Below are 15,785 nucleotides of genomic sequence, written 5' to 3' on the forward strand. Positions count from 1 at the left end.
CCTAGAACCATTGGTAATCCTTAAATGTCTAGAAACTGAAAATCTTCGAAATCTGAAACTCATTAACCTCGAGAACTTAAATCGATTTATCTTGTGTCTTTCGGAACCATTGGATTATGGTTTCCAATCTAAGAACCATTAGAGCCCAATTTAGGAACACTGGTGTCGTGCCGTGTCCTAGGTTTTAGGGAGTCCTAGAGTTAGGAGTCCAGCCTCATCACGGACGCTTGCTATGAATAGCAACCGTACCATAGGTCTAGTTACACTAGTCACCCGATCTTTCCCTAGGACAAGCCTAGTAAACTAGGATGTAGGCAAAACCTGCATTAGTCTAAGGGACAACTTGCATTCAGATAAGAATCATATAGCATCTTAGATGAAATCCTAAGATAATAAAATCCTCAACTTGAATTAAATAATTCCTCTTAAAACTGTTGAAACAGTCAAATCCGTCTAAGTCGGTGTCCTAGTTGAGTTAGGCATATGTAGCTTAGCTTAGGTGCACCGAACTACGTCGACTCTGATCCCAGTGAGGCTTGGGTACGTAGGCAGCTTGGATGTCTGATGGCATACCACCCGCGAGTCGGCACCACAACAAATTGTGGTGTTTTGTATATTAATTTTCTTGTAAATACTTAATCAAATCAGTTAGGGTTTTCCATGAAATTAGAATTCTAGGAGAACTTTCACTTAGAATGAATCCAGACAAATTAATAAATCAAGATACACATCTAGGATTCACATTGAAATTAGATTCTAGGATGCATGTCACTTAGTTCGCACATTAACATAGAGTTGAATGAGCCATTTAAAATAAATTTAAAAGAGTTAGCTTTTGGAATCGAAGACCGATTATCGGGCAGGAATGGTGCATGTGGTGGATAACTCCCCATACCTTCCATTCTTGTAACCAGGTAGCGAGTCTAGATTTCTGGTTAATTACGGGTCCTAGATCCCACATCTAGGTGGCGACTCTGTCAGTCTCTTTCGTGTGGAATTCGGATTGCCTTAGTGATCCCAAGTTTACAGGAAAGACAAATTCAAATCGATAATTAAAATGCACACGCCAATCGCGTGGGTACGAGAGACCAAGAGAGAGCGCGCGGCGGCTCGCGCCCCGCCCCTCTCGCGGGATCATGTCCCACAGTAAGAAACTATGGTGAGTTTGAGTTTCCCCAGACACTTCTTTTTGTGGATGGAAAGGAAAGCTGCATCCCACGTTCCGAGAAAGAAAGATATTCAGGATTTGTGTTGAGTATATCCAAAAAACAAAAGACCCAATTCATTAGGAGAAAGTCTTGCAAAACCAACATATTATAAGAGAAATCGTCCATGGAGAAAGTCTACACATTAGAGAGAGATAGAGTTTTCTTCTTTAAAGTATGAATTTTCAGTAACAAAAGATTTTGGGTTCCTAATTGAAATACCTAACCCTAGATGGTCGGCATTGGAGTAGGAAGAAAACTCAAAAAAATTGGGATTTTTTGGATTTTTTACTTAGTGGAATCAAGAATACCACCACTCTTGGGCGGTATCAAATTCTGCCCCACAATCCCCCTTTTTTCCACCAAGGAATTCCCAAAGGATGCATTTGGATTGCAGGAATCGGAATCAGAAAGTTATTCTATATCGATTGATTCTAGCGTTTGTTTCCAAGTTGTCGGTGTAATGGGATATGTCTAGAGTAAAAAAGACAGGAACTTTGGGGGAATCTATTATCACCCGGAGGGGGTGATATTGTGATTCCCCTCTCTCTGTAATAAGTTCTACGAAAATCCCTCACCCTAAAAATATCTTGTCCGAAAATCTCTCTTTCTATCTCATTTTCTTTTTCTACTTCGTCTCTATCTTCAGCCAACAACCCGCCCATTTTGCATTTTGTAGGCATGGAGGTGAAGAAAAAGGGGTTTGGTTTTATGATGAAGAAGAGGTTTTTGCAACCAAGTCTCTCTTTCTACACTAAAGCCCTCTGGTTTTCATTGGATTTTTCATTTCTTTCAGTTTGATCCCCTCTCTTGAATCCTTTCCACTTGACTTTTTTTTGCAAATATTTCTAGGTTTTCATACCTTTTTTTTTACTTTTTCTAATTTCCTTTGATTTTCCACTTTTTATTGCTGGATTTTTTCCACCCTTTGCATTTTTTATTTTGTAATGTCGATTGATAGGAAGATTATTTGAAAAGGAAAAGTAGGAAGTAGATAGATTCTCCCAACCATCAATTAAGTTTTTTCTCAATAGTGATGCATACTTCTATAAATTTTGATGAAATTTTCAGATGATTCTTTTGTTCATATGGGATCTTCTTTGAAGGCAATTTGGTTTCTTAATATGGTTTTGTTCTTACAAATTGGTTTCGTAATTTGGGTTTTATAGCATACTTTGCAAATTTTCATTTTTGCCTCTCTCTCTCTCTCTCTCTCTCTCTCTCTCAAATGGTAAATTCCAGGGATGAATTCCGGTGCTTACCCAAACAATTTATTTGGAAATACAATTCTGTTTGATGAGATAATCGGAACTGGAATAGAATGGGATGCTGAATCCGATTCTTGATTCTGACAATCCGATTTTGATGACCAAGTTGAGAGCGGTGGTCATCATCCTCTTGTTGCTGCTGACCCTAAGCCTCTCAAGCTAGTGGATACAATTATCTGGTTCGATTTTTATCAGGATGTGGGTTATAGGAAGGTTTTAAATTTCGGTTTCAGAATGCGTTTCGTTCTTCACCGAAACCGAAATTTCTGCCGAGTTTTCAAAATTTCCAGCGAAATCAGTCGAAACAAATTAAGTCATATTTTATCTCTTCCTAAAATTTCGGGTGAAATTTTAGGAGAATATTAATTAATCTTAAAATTGCAGATTTTGTTGGGATTTCCTGAAATTTCAGTGTCAGGAAAAACAAAATTTCGATCGAAATTTTGGTCGAAATTTTCTACGGTTTCGAGTTTACCCCATTTCGATTTCGTTCTCCACTGAAATCCTAGATTTTGGTCTGAAATTTGGAGTTCTGTTGAAATTTAAAACCTTTGGTTATAGAGGTGTTGAGGGGGGTGTATTTCACAAATCTACAATGGAGCTCGAAATTTGCGTTGGAACCCTCTCCTCACGGCAGAGTGCTTGTTCGATTCGTCAACAAAACGGGGCTCTTCTATGTCTTCCTTTTCTGCCAGCTAGGCAGCTTTCCTCTATCACTCTTTTTGAGAGGATGTGTTCCTCGGCTTTGATGTATTTCTCACTCCAGGCCAAGAGTTCGCCCCATGTCCTCAGGCGCCTTCTTGTGCAAAGAGAAGCCAAATAGGGACGTGTCGGGGGTAAAATCGGCATTAACCGTGGATGAACGACACGTGGCACCTCCGAATGATTAGGAACCGACTTATAGGAAGGATAATATAATTTTATCTTCTCCTTATAATTAGCAATGACCATATTTGGGAAACTGCTCCTCAAAGAGGTAACACGCCTTAAGGTGGTGGCTTTTTAAGAAAAAGAGACCCATTCTTAGTAACTTACTTGTACAGAGAAACAAGATTAAAAATAGATATAAACTTATCTCCCGGGGAAGTCGACCAATTAGGAAAGACTCCTAAAACAGTTACATTCTAATCATCATGGACTCTATTCTCTATAAAAGGGATCCTCATATTCATAATGGAACTGCGTTAGACTTGATCCTCGATAAAGGGGTACGTAGACAGCTTGTGAAGACCAAGTTCAGTCACAATCATCTCCCCCTCTTCATCGTTGGTAATGCTCCTGAATCCCATCTCCTTCCCTTCAATTTACCTGTGATTCCGATTTCTAGCTTAAATATTGAAGTATCATAATTCCGGTACTACTAACATCTTTCTGTGAGTACAAGTTGCTTACAGGAACACCTCTATCACTGCTAGATTGTGGTAAGCGGATTTTGGCATCATCAGATTGGCGCCATCCGTGGGACCACCATGACGAATTTGAGATCAAAAACTTTGAAATCCGTCGCAGCTAACCCACAGGGCGAAGGAGTAATGATCAGGAGTCAAGCACATGCTACAATCCTCGAGAATCAAGTTCTGGAGGAAACGCCTAATAACAACGATACTATTCCCGTCACTATGACCATGTTCAACTAACTTGCATTGCAAGTGGGGAACGTCTCGGTCACCCTTTAGGAAATATTGAGACGTTTACCACCACCCCCACCCCCACCGATAGTTCAAAACGTCAATATTCCTCCACTAATCGCGGAAGTGCGGAATCCGCATTTAGAGGAAGAACAAGACGAATCGCTTGAGGGCAGAAACCCTCATAGTCGAAGGCCGGTAAATCACCGACCTTCTGCTTCGATTACTAGTCTCAGGCCGAATCATGGAAACGGGGAGGCGAACGACCGACGAGCACCAGAATTGATTTTTAGGCCTATTCCAACCCAGAACAACAATGTCCCCCAAAGGGCTAATAGCGCAGGAAACCCGAACCAAGGGCAAGACAACCCGCATCACAATTTGAGAGACGGAATTAATGCGCTTGACTCGGGACTCCTTGTTGAACTTCAGCGACAAGTTAGGGAGATGCAGCACCATATTAAGAAACCTTATGAACCGGACCTCCTACTGAATGGGAGAATGAAATACAATCACTATTCGTAGAGCCCATAGCACAGGCTCAATTGATACTGAATTTTGACCTACCGAGACTTGGTCTCTACGATGGTACAACGGATCCATTGGAATATCTTCAATCCTATAAGAGGGTGATGGAATTTAAAGGGACATAAGTATATGTCGCGCCTTCTCTTCATATTTGAAAGAGGAGCGAATAGTTGGTATCGTCGCCTTAAACCTAACTCCATATCCTCTTTTCGAGAGTTAGGTAGGGAATTTATAACCTACTTTGCCAATAGTCGGCCACAGGAAAAAGCTGTCGACGCGCTCCTCGCTCTTCGTCAAGGAAAGGAAGAAACCTTACGATCTTTTATAGGTCGGTTTAGGGCTGAATTATCACAAATCAAATACCCTAACCATGAGATGGTTAGAGCAGCGATGAAATCGGCTATCCACGACAGGGATCTCAAGGTAGCCCTGAATATCGACCCTCCCCGAGATCTCCAGGAACTAATGGCGGTAGCAGACAAATATGTCAACAACGAAGAATCTTTCGCCATGGAAAGAGAATTAGAACTCGCCAAAGCTCCGGAGAAACGGAAGGAGGAGGCTCGTTCGAATAATGGTCACGCTAAACCTCCTTGATCCGATAATCGACAGTCACAATCTGGTAACCGAGCTCCCTCGCAACAGTTCAAAAGGTACACCTACATTCCTTTAAATACATACATAGCAAATATCCTTTATGAAATCCGAGGAAAGGAGGATCTCCCGTGGCCACCAAAGATGAAAGGTACCGGTTGAAAGCATAATACTGGCAAATATTGCCATTTTCATGGCGACCATGGTCACGCCACAGATGATTGTTATAATCTGAAGCATGAAATTGAAAGGTTGGTAGGCCTCGGGCGTGTCGATAAATACTTGTTGAACTCGAAGAATAATGGACCTTCCAATAAATCCGAGGTTCCAAAGATGCCTGGTCCTTCTAATTCGACCCAATCGATCGTCGGGACTGACCAAACCAGACAGATTTCTGAGGTTAGACAACTCCCCGACATAAGGACAGACGCTCCACTCAGAATGGTAGGAAGCATCGATGTAATCGTGGAGGACTGGCCTCAGGAGGACCAACAATTTCCGGGCAGAAGGCGTACGCCGCCCAAATTCATGCGGTGGAGGCTCCAACAAAGAAGTTGAGATCGGATTCTATTAATAGCGAGGAACAAATAGTCTTTTTGAAAAAGACTACGACGATGTTCACCTCCCTCATGATGATGCGATCGTTGTCCGCCTCATTATCGCCAATTTCAATGTGAGTAAAGTAATGATAGACACTGGTAGCTCTGTCAATATTTTACATTATAATGCTTTTAAAGAGATGCACCTAGGATTGGACAGGCTTACACTAGTAGAATGGTCAATCTACGAATTTTCTGGCGGATCGATTCGTATCGAAGGAAGGATAGACCTACCTGTCGTATTCGGTACCGAACCTTGCCAGAAAACCATCATGCAAACTTTCCTGGTTGTTAAGGTCACCTCCACCTATAATGCCATAATAGGACGTCCAGCTCTGAACATGGTTGAAGCGGTCGTCTCAACACCTCATCTCAAAATCAAATTCCCAACAAAAGCAGGAGTCGGAGAGGTAAGAGGAGATCAGGAAAGAGCTAGAAACTGTTATGCTGATTACACCAAAGTGGTAAAAAAGAAAAGGAATCTCTCCAAATAGCCAGTACCGACCCACGTTCGGATAATTGCTAGACTCACGGAGAACCGGTAGAAGAACTGACTCAAGTACCGCTTTTTGGAGAGGACGACGAGCGGACAGTCCAAATCGGATCACTTCTCATAGGCAAGACCAGAACCAACCTGGTCAATTTTTTGAAAACTAACGCAGATGTTTTTGCATGGTTTGCTTTAGATATGCCAGATATCCCAACGGACGTTGTGGTCCATCAGCTCAACGTCGACCCCTCTCATAGACCCATTAAACAAAAGAAACGGAACTTCGCTCCTGAGCGACAGAAAGCTATAAAAGAGGAGGTCGATAAACTCCTATAAGCCAGGTTCATCCGAGAAATACATTGTCCAGAGTGGCTCGCCAATGTAGTAATGGTAAAAAAGGCGAGCGGGAAGTGGCGGATATGCGTGGATTTTACCGACCTAAACAAAGCCTGTCCAAAAGACCACTACCCCCTCCCTCGGATCGATATGCTGATAGACGCTACATCTGGCCACGAGATGCTCAGCTTTATGGATGCTTTCTCTGGATATAACCAGATACGTATGTACTTCCTTGAGATCCCCAAAACATCCTTTGTCACAGAACAATGACTATTTTGTTATAAGGTCATGCCTTTCGGCCTTAAGAACACGGGAGCCACGTATCAGTGGTTGGTGAATAAAATTTTCGTCCCACAAATCGGTCGAAACATGGAAGTATATATTGACGATATGCTTGTTAAAAGCTTGAAAACTACGAACTATGTTATCGACCTTCAGGAAGCTTTCGCAGTATTACGAAAATATCAGATGAAGCTCAACCCCTTCTGGGAAGTGATGATGCAGAAATCTGCTCTATATGATCTAGTAGTGATAGAGTTATTCCTGTAAGCAACTTGCACTCACAGAAAGATATTAGTAGTATATGAATTATGATACTCCAATATTTAAGCTAGAAATCGGAATCACAGGTGAATTAAAGGGAAGGAGATGAAGTTCAGAAGTGTTACCAACAAAGAAGATGTGGGAGATGATTTGACTGAACCTGGTCTTCCCAGGCTGCCTACATACCCCTTTTGTTTGAAGATCAAGTCTAACTTAGTTCAATTATGAATATGAGGATCCCTTTTATAGAGAATAGAGTCCATGATGATTATGATCTTACTGTTTTAGGAGTCTTTACTAATTGGTTGACTTCCCCGGGAGATAAGTTTATATCTATTTTCTATAGATATCTTGTTTCCTTGTACAAATAAGTTACTAATAATGGGTCTCCTTTTCTTGGAAAGTCACCGCCTTAGGGCATGTTACCTCTTTGAGGGGCGGTTTCCCAAATATAGTCGTTGCTATTTGGAGTGGATAAAATCGTGTTATCCTTCCTATAGGTCGGTTCCTAATCATTCGGAGGTGCCACGTGTCGTTCAGCCACGGTTAATGTCGATTTTACCCCCAATAGGAAGTTTCTCAGATTCATGGTCAGTCAACGAGGCATAGAGGCTACCTGAGAAAATCCAAGCCATCCTCGATATGACACCATAAAAAACCGTGAACGAAGTACAACGACTCGCGGGAAGGATAGCGGCTTTGAGTCGACTCTTGTCCAAATCCGCTGAGAGTTGCCTTCCATTCTTCAAGATACTGAGAAACATGAAAGATTTTCAATGGACGAACGAATACCAGGAAGCATTCGACAAACTCGAACATTACCTCCAGTCTCCTCCGGTGTTGATGAAACCACTACTGAATGAAGAGTTATAGCTCTATCTAGCGGTAAGCTCTTTAGCTGTTAGCGGCGTACTTGTCATGCACGAGCAAAGGATGGAGCACCCCATATATTATGTCAGTCGAGTACTACATGACGCCGAAACAAGGTATCGACACATCGAAAAGTTTGCATTTGCGGTAGTCAATGCCGCCAGGAAATTACGTCCATACTTTCAAGCCCACATTGTAGTTGTTATTACCGACCAACCATTGCGCAAAATCCTTCAAAAACCCGACACTTCGGGACGATTAATCAATTGGGCGGTCGAACTTGGCGAATTTGACATACAAGTGCGACCACGCCCCACAATTAAGTCGCAAGTACTTGCCGACTTTGTCGTAGAATGCGCGGCTCCGACCAAAGACTTGGGGGGGGGGGGCAGGAGGAGATAAAAGATGAACAAGAAAACCAATATCCATGGATGTTGTTTGTCGATGGATCAGCCAATGTAGGCGGAAGAGGAGCAGGATTAGTCTTGGCCGGACCCGATAAATTTCTAGTGGAATATGCTCTGAAACTTGACTTCGATTCTTCCAACAACGAGGCCGAGTATGAGGCACTCCTGGCTGGACTGGCATTGGCCCTTGAATTGGAAGCCGACCGACTAAAAGCCCATAGTGATTCACAACTCATTGTTGGACATATTAATGGACTCTATGAGGCAAAAGATCGAAGGATGCTTAAATACCTAGAAAAGGTGAGAGGAAAAATCTCCCTTTTCAAAGAATTTGAGATTGTGCAGATTTCTAGAACCCTTTAATGCAAGAGCCGATGCCCTATCCAAAATGGCCTCCTTGGAAACCACTAGCTGGGGGAATGTGTATATTGAGGTTCTCTCCCGTCCTAGCATAGAGAGAGAAGAAGTTACTCATATTGATCACGAACCCCAACTGGATGGACCCCATACTACAGTATCTCAAAAACGGTACCTTGCCAGAAGACCGAAAGGAAGCAAGGAAAATTACTGCCAAATCCTCCCTTTACATCCTGAAAGGTGAAGTGCTCTATAAACGATCATTTTCTTGACCACTACTAAAGTGTCTCCGCCCCACAAACGCCGATCAAGCAATGGCTGAGGTACATGAAGGCATATGTGGAGATCACTCGGGGGGCAAGGTGCTGGCTCATAAGATCCTTCGCCGAGGATTCTTTTGGTCGACCATACTGGAAGATGCCCATAACTATGTCAAGAAGTACGAACAGTGCCAAAAGTTTTCATCGGTACCTCGCCAGCCAGCAACCCAATACTCCCCTATCTCCAGCTCAATTCCCTTTGTGATGTGGGGAATGGATCTATTAGGTCCCTTTCCACCATCGGTCGGTGGACATACAATGTTATATGTCGCAATTGAATATTTCACCAAATGGGTAGAGGCCAAAGCAATAAAAAAGGTCACCTCTAAGGCGACATAAACTTTTTTCTACCACGACATTATATGTAGATATGGGATACCAAGAGTATTAGTTACCGACAATGGGCCCCAGTTTGCTAGTGAACAATTCAGGAATTTTTGCGAAAGACTTATGATCGAACAAAGATTTACTTCGGTCGGACATCCACAAGCAAATGGACAAGTCGAGGTAACCAACCGAATTCTCCTTCAAAGTTTTAAAAAGAGAGTTGAAGACGCCAAAAATACTTGGGCATTAGAGTTACCGAATGTCCTATGGGCCTACCGAACTACTCCACGCACCGCAACGGGTGAGTCCTCATTCAACCTAGCATTCGGTGTCGAAGCAATTATTCCAGTTTAGATAGCCATCCCCTCCCCAAGGGTCGAGTGCTATAATGAACATACGAACGACGAACTCATGCGAAGCAGCTTGGACCTCGTTGAAGAAACCAGGGAGAAAGCTCGAATCAGAGTCGCTGCATACCAGTAAAGGGTCACTCTGTACTATAACCGTCGGATGAAAGAAAGAGCTCTTAAGGAAGGAGATCTGGTGCTCCAAAGGGCAGAGGTTTCAGACCCAAGGAATGCCGAAAAACTCGCCCCCTCATGGGAAGCATCCTACAGAGTTATAAGGATCTTACGCCCAGGAGCCTACCAATTGGAAAATCTAGATGGCGCACCGATCCCCAGGACATGGCATATGCAAAACCTAAGGAAATTCTATCAGTAAGTCTAGTTAGTTTTTCTTTGATTAGTTTTTGTTATTGTGTTTTTCTTTTTTCGAATGCAGGAATAAGTAGAAACAATTCTTCTGAAACAATGTAATAAGGAATTTAGCTTAATGAAATAAAGTTTAAATTTGTTTCAAAAGTGTTCCTATTATGTTTCTCAATGTTTCTATACATGCTTGAAAAATATTAAATAAATAATTTCATCCCTCACTAATTGTGTAGGCAAACTGAGTAAACAAGGTAAAATGCTTGTCAAACCTTTAAAATTGGGTAGAGACAAAGCCCATACATACCTATGTTTCAAAAATATAAACTACACCAATTAACCTCTTAAGGTTAATGCCCACCGACCGAGCAAATAAGCCGATCGAGTAGGGGAAGGCACTTGTCCGACCCATTAGACAGGAGGACTCAATGCCGTTACACCAATTAACCTCTTAAGGTTAATGCCCACCGACCGAGCAAATAAGCAGGTCGAGTAGGGTGAGGCACTCGTCTAACCCATTAGACAGGAGGACCCGATGCCCAGATTTTCAGATCAACCAGATGATATGTAAAGTGCGACTCAGGTTGATCATCCCGGATACCACGAAAAATATCACTGGATATGAGTTCCCTCCTCATAAAGGAGGGCGGGTCAGTCGACTTCGAATTGATCAATCAAAGAAAGACGACCGACGTGCAAAGCACAAAGGGAATACCCGAAAATTGTTACCTTTATAAAGGAACAATAGAGCGTATCCCTAAATAAAATGGGAATAGGACCGTGGTCGGACCCACTTCTCGTAAGAAAAGCACGGACCAAATGTCCAGCTACTTCTTTACCTAGATTCCCCCTTTTTTATTTTTAAATAAGAATGAGAGAGGAAATTACCATAGTAATAAAGGAAAACCCCGCCCTCACAGAGGAAAGGCAGGAGGTTCACAAAATCAAAAGCGCGAGCCTCATTTCCCCCCCATAGGGGCGAGGAATAGAACTCGTGCATCGTATTCATATAAACATAAATAAAAGGTACTTGTAAGTACCAGGAAGTGCTAACAAAAGCATAACACCACAAAGTTTATGCCCCACCATGAGGCAAATATTACAAACCAATAAAATTAGTTTTTGCGCTTCAAGCGCATCCTAAAAGAGAACTTTAAATGTTAGTAGGAGGCAGATCTAACTCGGTCACGAGCGGAGAATCAGTGAAGACGGTATCGGTCTTTGGGGTGGTGAAACGCTCCATCTGGAAATTAAGCATAATTTGCAAGACTTGCCTCTTACATTCTTCGAACCCTCTCACCTCAAATTCGAGGGTGTGGAAAGCTACTTCGAAGCCGAAGTCCTCACTTTCCTTAAATTTGGTTACCGCCTCTGACGCAACGACCGATTGCTCCTGGTCTAATTCATTGAGTGCCTCCTCTGAGTCTTTAAGCTTCTTTTGGGTGTCCCCTAAATCCTTCCGAAGCGCAGCAATAGTCTCCTCATGGGCCTTCTCTTTTTCCCTTTGTGCGGACACTTGGGTTTCCAGAGTACGGTTTTCCCCTTCTAGACCATTGTCCGCTTCCATAAGCTTCAGATTGTCTGCTAAAGTGTCCATAATGCGGTTGGAAGCGGCACTGAGGTCGTTCATCTAACAAAGGATAGCGGGGTATAAGCCCGAGCGGTATAAAAAGAAGAAGGAAAGAGGAAAGGCCAAGTAATACTTACTATCTTCTGTTGATGGAGGAAGGAGCAGCTTAAAGCCCCAATACTTAGCTTCTGTAACTCTTCCTTATCCCTTGGAAGCATGTTGTTCAGGCACATTTCCACCCTGACCTGTTGGTTATGAATAGCAGAATCTTTGTCTCCAACTTTCCAAGAAGGCACGAAGGGCTCGCCCTGTACTTTGGCCTCATCTTCGGTTATCTCAACCCGGTGAAAAAGAACTTGCGTTTGTCTACTCCCATCAACAGTAAGGGAGGGGGAAAGATCGCCAGCACCTCCATCGGTTGGTGTCTTGGAAGTATCCTCCTTCAGCTTTTTCGCCAGTTCCGATGTCTCTCCCCCGGACGGTTCCTTCGACTTCCCAAAAAGAGAGGTCAGAGGAGGGACGGTACCGGGTGGGTTTCCTCCATATTTGGCTCTTCGAGCCCTCTCCAATGCTGCTACCGATATAACGAGAGTCGGTCGCGAAGAAACCTCGGGCCTTTTAGGAGCCTTGTCTTTTTTTAACTCTAGTCTCCTCTTGAGCTTCATCCTTTTTGGAAGCCTTAGCATGTTGAGAAGACATTCCTGCACGAAGGAGTATAATAATGATTAGACTCTTCAACAGGGGCGTAACTGAACCAATAGGTACAGAAGCGAGGATTACCGCTCTTTGAGGATCCAACTCCTTTGATGGAGACTCTGGGACGAATAACCTTGTGGCACAAGCCATATGCAACGAGCTTTTCTTGGTCTTTGAACTCCCGAGTGTCAATTTTAAAGCCCGATGAGATAGACTCAAATATCTTATTCCCCATGTCTCCTAGCTTTGGTAGAACATTTAATCTGTCGGCTGAGGGTTTCCTCCAATCGAAGGGGAAATCCCATCCAGCATGGGTAGGTGGCCGAATGAATAGGAACTCATTTTTCCAACCTTTAATCAAAGAAGGGGTCTTAGCTCCGATCATAATTTTCCGACGATGTGTGATGGTCAACCATTCCACATCATCCACCAGTTTAAAGCATCGACGGAAGATATCGACTGATACATCGGCATTCAGAATCTTGCTTTTGGCCAAGTAGGCCAGTAGGTTTCTCCAACTGTTTGGGAAGATCTGGGAGGGAGCGATCCCGTAGAACCCAAATAACTAAGGGATCACTTATATTAAGGGGAATCGTAAACCCCCCCTGAACGTTTCTAGATAGAAAGCCGTTTCGTCCGTAACCGAGCTTTCACAGGCTCGCTCGGTGGAACTGAGTATCCGAATGGAATAGTCATCGTGAATGAGGTAATCGTTATGAATGTCATCTATGTTCTTCCCTATTAGGGTACAAACCTGAGTGGCGACTACCTCCGACCTATGGGGTCCCCCGACAGCCCCCATGGCCGCAAAAAAGTCAGCCGACTGTCTGACCAGAGAAGCATGTTGTTCTCCTATCGACTTCTTCATCACCAGGCCAGCAGGGACTTGACCGGGTCTATAAACACTAGTGGTAGCCCCCGAGTCAGTCCTTGTCCTTTTCGATACTTTTGGAACCCTCTCTTTTTTACTAGATTTCCTTTTCTTGCTAGACTTTGCCGGAGCCGGTGGCTCGCTAATGCTAGCCTCATCCCTAACCTCTTCGTTTGAATCTACCCTACGAGGAGATTCAGAGTTTTCCATGTGACCTACACTCGCTGAAAGGTTCTGCGAGTCTGTGGCTCCAGACATGTCTTAGAACAGAAATGAAAGAAAAACGAAAGAGGAAGAAAGACTTACTGATTTAAGACGCGAGGTAGACTTTTCAAGACGAGGAGAAGATTGTTGTTCCCTGGCACCCTCTTCGAATGAAAAGCAAATAGTAAAAAAAGGCTTTGAGTGAAAAATAAGGAAGATAAAACGCTTTATATATGGGGTAAAATCCTTGGGCGGGAAAAACCAGGGTTACCATTCTAAAAGCAAACACGTGTCACACCCCTAGGCAGTAACGCCTCACTTCTCCCATCATTGCACCGAAAAAAGTGGCGGTTACCTTTTTGAGTAAAAGACGCCACTTCCCAAGACAAAAACCGCCAAAAAGGAGGCAGGTACACGACTCAGCATTGACTATGTACCTCTACAGGGACTTGGATCGGTAACGAACTATTCTCGGGTAAATACTGATTTATGCGAACGCAGGTAACTGATGTAAATGATGGAGCCAAAATGAGATAGTTCAAGTAAACTTATGACTCGGTGAATACACGTCTGAATTGGTGCGAGCAAAGTGTAAAATGAAACAGAAACCATATGAGTGATAGGTGTAAGTAAAGTAGACTTTCATTAATTTGCAAGAGGGGGGCTTCATAGCCAAAATCATGAAAAACGAAGAAACAAAAAAGATCAGTAAACTCCTAGAAAATTGATGAAGACCGCCAAGCAAAAAAGAGCCCGCCCCGGATTCTGCGAGAGGTGCAAAGAACAATGTTCTCGCCTCCTCGACAACGAGACCAGAATCTAGGGGCACCGAGCTATGTCACTCAATAAGTTCTACCGCGGAGGGACCTCCCGAGGGATCGGCGTTCCCCGACAGTTCCGCGACACCGGCGCGCAGCACCGCGTTCTCATCCTCCAACAGAGCCGCCTTCATCTCTAAGTCGCACACCTCCTGCGCCAGTTCCACGAACCGACCGGCGAATGCTATGCTCCGGTCCTTGGCCCGCCTTGTCGAACATCCACAGTTGCGAGCAAATAGCCTCATTCCCTTTAAATTAGACATCTACTAGTGGACATTCGACTGGGCTGGAGAGGGAGGTACAACTTTTTCCGACCTCTTTCTGGCCGCCGGCAATGTAGGAGAAGAAGGTGCAGCGGTCTCCCCTTTCGTCTCTTGTTGCTTTGCCACCCCCTTTCCGGTGGAGGCTCTCCTGGTTCTTTTTACAACCGGCTCCACTGTGGCTCCAATGGTGACCGAGGGACAATCCCCGCCTCCGGCATGGCATCGACGTCAACAACCTGGGCCTCGAAGAGCCGGGAACAGAAAGATCCAAATCTTGATTTTCTGCCATGAAGTTCTTGATGAAAATAGTTGAAGTAAAAAATAGAAGAGAGAAAAAGGGGGAAGAAAGCAAGTCCCTGTTAAAAGATTTGGTGGTTGAAAAGAGAAAGGAAAATCCCTATAAATAGAATTCCAAACGGGGTGAAAAGGCTATCAAGTACCATGAGGCGCCTTTTGGGTTTCTTCCAGCCTCCTTGTCACGTGGCACGATTTCACTTGCCCAAAGAAACAACGTCCATTATGAAGAGACCCTTTCCCATCACGTCATTATGATAGACACCGTCATTTTGATTATCAAGGGTGATTTGACATCTCCCCATAATGAACAGCGATGAACGAGAGAATTAAATGAATCAGACTCGGTTTCACCTAGCCAAGTGTTGAAGATCAGTTTTAGCCGCTTGATCGTATCACTATCGGTACTGAACCAACTCCTTACAGAGCAAATGTAATCTCCAAACTACTTCCTCGACCCAAACATGGCTTAAGAAAGTGGGGGGCAGTATGTTGGTGGTAAAATCGGCATTAACCGTGGATGAATGACACGTGGCACCTCCGAATGATTAGGAACCGACCTATAGGAAGGATAACACAATTTTATCCTCTCCTTATAATTAGCAACGACCATATTTGGAAAACCGCCCCTCAAAGAGGTAACTCGCCCTAAGGCTGTGGCTTTCTAAGAAAAGGAGACCCTTTTTTAGTAACTTACTTGTACAGGGAAACAAGATATCTATTGAAAATAGATATAAACTTATCTCCCGGGAAAGTCGACCAATTAGAAAAGACTCCTAAAACAGTAAGATTCTAATCATCATGGACTCTATTCTCTATAAAAGGGATCCTCATATTCATAATGAAACTACGTTAGACTTGATCCTCAAAAAAGGGGTACGTAG

At 43.5% G+C, this 15,785-nt stretch overlaps 1 protein-coding gene across 1 annotated transcript; it reads left to right on the forward strand.

Annotated features, from left to right (window-relative positions):
- Positions 1–4,758: 4,758 nt before the first annotated feature.
- LOC143867479 (uncharacterized) lies at positions 4,759–5,226 on the forward strand. Its single transcript, XM_077376093.1, has one exon. The coding sequence runs from the start codon at positions 4,759–4,761 to the stop codon at positions 5,224–5,226; it is 468 nt and encodes a 155-aa protein (XP_077232208.1).
- Positions 5,227–15,785: the final 10,559 nt, after the last annotated feature.

This window comes from Tasmannia lanceolata, unplaced genomic scaffold, assembly GCF_043159265.1.
Source record: "Tasmannia lanceolata isolate RefF3 unplaced genomic scaffold, GAP_Taslan_0.1 ptg000003l, whole genome shotgun sequence".
Classification (NCBI taxonomy): Eukaryota; Viridiplantae; Streptophyta; class Magnoliopsida; order Canellales; family Winteraceae; genus Tasmannia; species Tasmannia lanceolata.

Coding starts and splice junctions, on each gene's coding strand:
- LOC143867479 (XM_077376093.1), top strand. CDS start 4,759: ATGTCGCGCCTTCTCTTCATATTTGAAAGAGGAGCGAATAGTTGGTAT.